This window comes from Corvus brachyrhynchos, unplaced genomic scaffold (genome assembly GCF_000691975.1).
Source record: "Corvus brachyrhynchos isolate BGI_N302 unplaced genomic scaffold, ASM69197v1 scaffold489, whole genome shotgun sequence".
NCBI lineage: Eukaryota > Metazoa > Chordata > Aves > Passeriformes > Corvidae > Corvus > Corvus brachyrhynchos.
The window spans coordinates 87,624-91,606 of record NW_008239772.1 but is presented as its reverse complement, the minus strand read 5'-3'; the positions used below and the strand labels follow the sequence as shown (position 1 = coordinate 91,606).

Here is a 3,983-nt window from a genome sequence, read left to right as displayed (position 1 = left end):
CTGCTGGGGGGGGCCTGCCAGTGGCTAATCAGGGGTGTTGACACTGCCTCAAACCTGTATCAGTGTTCAGGCACCCAAACAGCTCCCAGGCTTGGAACCTTTGAGCCAACAATTATACTGGCTTCAAAAATCCTCTGGATTTAGCATTACAAAGCAAATCTCTGTTAGACCTGTGGCTTCACTTCTAATTTTGTGAGCTACTTAAAAGTCACTTCTCATTTTAAGAGCCATCCAGTTGATCTCAACTGGAAAACATATCTGGGACAGCATGAGAACTTTTTTCTGTTCATGAATTTAGAGCAAGCTAGAAGTACATTTACTCCCATAAATCAAAAATAAAAAAGCATTTACATTTGCTGGTCTTCTCTGTGAAATGAGTGCAGGTTTCCTTGAGCAGATTACACAGATGCCTCAAAGCAGTGGTTCTAAAAGAGGGAAAAATACCATATGTTTTCACAGGAGTGCACAGTACTTTAGGTACCTAAGGAGTAAATGACCTTCACAATTTAGCAGCTATATGAAACTGGCCACATGAAAACTGATTATTTTCACCACAAAAATATATATTTGGTTGTATTACTTACTCTTTCAAGAGATCTTTATTTTCACATATCTCATCTTCCAGTTTTAAACGGAGTTTTTCATTTTCAAACTAATTTCATAGGGAACAAATGCAAAAAAGACACTGTTATTGAAAAATATATTAGAAGTACACTTTGACTTCTCAAATCCCACAATGAAAAGTAATTTTGGGCATCAGTAGAGAGAAGTCTGTTTTACCTGGTATTACATGCTGAATCATCTTTTGCATGAAAGACGTAGTAATGAACAACAATTTACCAGCAACTGAGACACTTACAGGTATACACACATTCACATGGGACAGGAGCACACACCTTCTCAAAATAACCATTTTCTCAAGGCACAAACCAAACTGCCACATTCTTTAATATTTAACTGTACGAATAATATTGTCATACTAAATCAGGAAGCACTTAACTTCATCTGCTCAATGTACATTATACAATACTGGCCTGCAGTTCTTGAATGGCTTTATTCTGTGCTTCAATAATCTTTATATTTTCTTGGAGTTTTCTTTCTTTCTGGTTTAGCTCTGATTCCACAGTCAATTTCCACTGCTTGATCTTCTCAGCCTCTTTGTAGAGTTTTGAGAACAATTCATTCGTTGTTTCTGTGTTCTATTAAAATGGGTTCCACAATTTAACCTCAAATACTATTTAATTAATCCTGTTGTAGATAACATATTTATCTCTTAGGAACATTACAAGAGTAATATTTTTCCACAGATGGTGATATAAGCTTATATACGATCAGAAGCCAAAGTTAAAATCTTTGTGCATCCACTATGTATGTATCAAAAGGCATTACAGAGCACATAGGAGACACAAACACAATGAAATATCCCAAAGTGCCCTCAGACATCACCAAATAGATGGTCTTAAAGACATGCAGTCCACCAAAATCAATAAAAGTTTTTCTAGAATTATCAGTGGAGCCAAAATTCCTTCTCGTAGGTTCTTCACACCATTTCTTTCCTCTCCTTCTGACAGACACTGCTGAGTTAAGTAAAAGCAGCTTCAGAGATTTTGCCCAAGAGTACCTGTGATACGGCCGTTACGGCATACACGGAGCAGGAAGAAAAACCACCCACCCTTGTGCTCTCAGAACACCTTGAAAGCCTCGTACAAGCAGCACTGCACCAGTGTTCGAGGCAGGTAAGAGCAGCACACAAGCCCACTGGGCAGTTTGGTTTACTTACGATGCCCCCTATCACCATCCTTGTTTTGGCTGCATCACAATATTGTGGCAGTCCTGATGGGACTTTAATAGCTGCTAGGATTAAAAAAAGTCTAGTTGTCAGGGATATGAAAATCAACAGGAGGAGTGCAAGAAATGTGTTTTATTTTGTGGCAGCAAAAAGAGTTTCGTAGCTGCAAAGTACAGAAGCTATTGCAAAAAAGTAAGCTTTACTGAGTTGTGCTAAAGCAGAAATATGCTGGTAAAGATGCTGTGAAAAGAATCCAATGCTTGAGGAAATCACTAAATTCATTGTTTTATAGATAAAATAAAGCCAGACAAGGCAATTGGGATAATCTACTTCAGTTTTCCAAAGAATACTCTGACATCAAACCTTCTGCCCCTCAAGATACTATTCAGAACCAGTTCTACAAGGATACTTAAGTGTTTAAATCTTACTCTGATTAAAACTCAACACTTCACAGACACTTCAAAAAAAGAAAAAACAACAAACAATCTTCAAATCAACTTTCAAAGATTTGTCTCCAGGCATGTTCACTAAATCACAAATATCTCCTCTAAGTGATTCAGCTTTAACCAGGAGACAGAAAACATTATTCTCTTTTGACTACTTCCTTTAGCACTATCTACTGAATAATGCTTTAGGCACTGTTTGGGAAGAAATTTAAAAGACCCCAAGAAATTACATATGCAGAGTTGATACTTAGCTGACCTCTTCATCCACTTCAGAGCAAAGTTTTACTTGCTGTGAAATCGTATCTGAAACATGAAGAGATTTTGATCAATGTATTTCTAAAAAAAGTAACAGTGAAACTGTATTTAACAGTGTTACAGATATGAAACCGTGAGACTACTCACAAAAATTAAAACTCAACAATATTAAAAAAATTTAAAGAACGTGGATGGCAAATGGTTATTTTAGTCTTACCTGAATCAGTGATTTCACCACGGTTCGACATATCGAATGGCAACTTAAAACCATCATCCGAGTATTTGTTAAAACCCTGCACAAATTTAAAAATTAGTTTCTTATGGGTAGATTTGTACAGAAGGATTATTAAATCTAGAAAAAAAAAAACCTACAGATGATGCGGGAAAATAATTTTTCATTAATAAAGCAGCTGCCCACAATTTTCAAAGCCCAAGGTACTGGTAATGGGTTTGGAACTCGCTTGTTTCTTACTTCACACTGGTTTATAGAACTGTGGGTCTTTTGCAGTTTGCTTTATAGACTGTGGCCAAAGGAGAAGCTTTCAATGCAGGGAACTCAGCAGCCCCTGCCTGTCTGTGCACTGGTGCATGTTAAAGGACTCAGGAAGCCAAATTACTTTTTTGAAGACCAGTAGTTGGTATCTGTTTTTTGCTTTACTTCCAAGGGCAGTTCTAAACCATATCTGATTATGTTTCAGAATGAAAATATCATTTAACAAGGTTTTTAAGTCACAGAAGTTCGTCCTGTAAACAGCGTAGCTCATCTGCTGTCAGAATATCCCGTTTGAATCTCAACATATTTCATAAGGAGCTTCGACATGAAAAAATAACTTGTTGAATTCCAATAACTCAGTGTGGGGACAGAACATTTTCACTGCACACTTGATCTGGTGAGAGCAAGACATCAACGCCAGTGTGAGCATCTAAGTGGGGCACTGCTCACTCTCTGAATTACCCGTATCAAACGCGGATTTATCATTGGTGATGTATAGTTACAGTACAGAGCAGATGACCGAGAAGATAATTCCCTTCAGTGTTGATATAAAATAAAAGCAAAAGTCTTTGAAATTCAGACTGAAGATAGTACCCCGGCACCAGTGTAGGCATATGCACAGAAATTAGTCCAGCGCAGGAGCCGTCCCGCCCGTGCTGTGTGTGTGTGCTCCGGTCGGGGCTCTGCCGGGGCACTCCCCGGGCACAGAACTGGCCCCGTGTCCCCGGGGAAGGGCCCCTGCACTTTACCCCCGCCCCCTCCTCAGCCACGGCCTCCAGAGCAGCACAGCCCGAGGGGGCGGCCGGGGGAGGGTGGGCCGACCTCAGCGGCCCCGCGGCCGAGCGCTCACCTGGGATCTGCCCGCAGACACCTGCCCAGCGCTCAGGCGCGGCGGCACGAACAATTTAAACCGGTTTTCTTTCTCCATGGCCCCGACAAAAGGGCGGGCGAGCGAGGCCCAGCGCCGGCACCTCTCGGCGGCCGCTGAGGGCGGTCCCGG

The 3,983-nt window shown here is 40.7% G+C and overlaps 1 protein-coding gene across 1 annotated transcript in view; it reads right to left on the bottom strand.

Moving 5' to 3' along the window:
* The window catches only part of LOC103621496 (synaptonemal complex protein 1), a 21,958-nt gene extending 17,981 nt beyond the window's left edge, over nt 1–3,977 (bottom strand). Inside the window, 6 exon segments of the mRNA XM_017742930.1 lie at nt 352–425; nt 585–652; nt 1,035–1,199; nt 2,492–2,538; nt 2,708–2,783; nt 3,834–3,977. Of these exon segments, the coding sequence (XP_017598419.1) occupies nt 352–425; nt 585–652; nt 1,035–1,199; nt 2,492–2,538; nt 2,708–2,783; nt 3,834–3,911 (508 nt within the window). The 5' untranslated portion in view covers nt 3,912–3,977.
* Between the last annotated feature and the right edge of the window lie 6 nt (nt 3,978–3,983).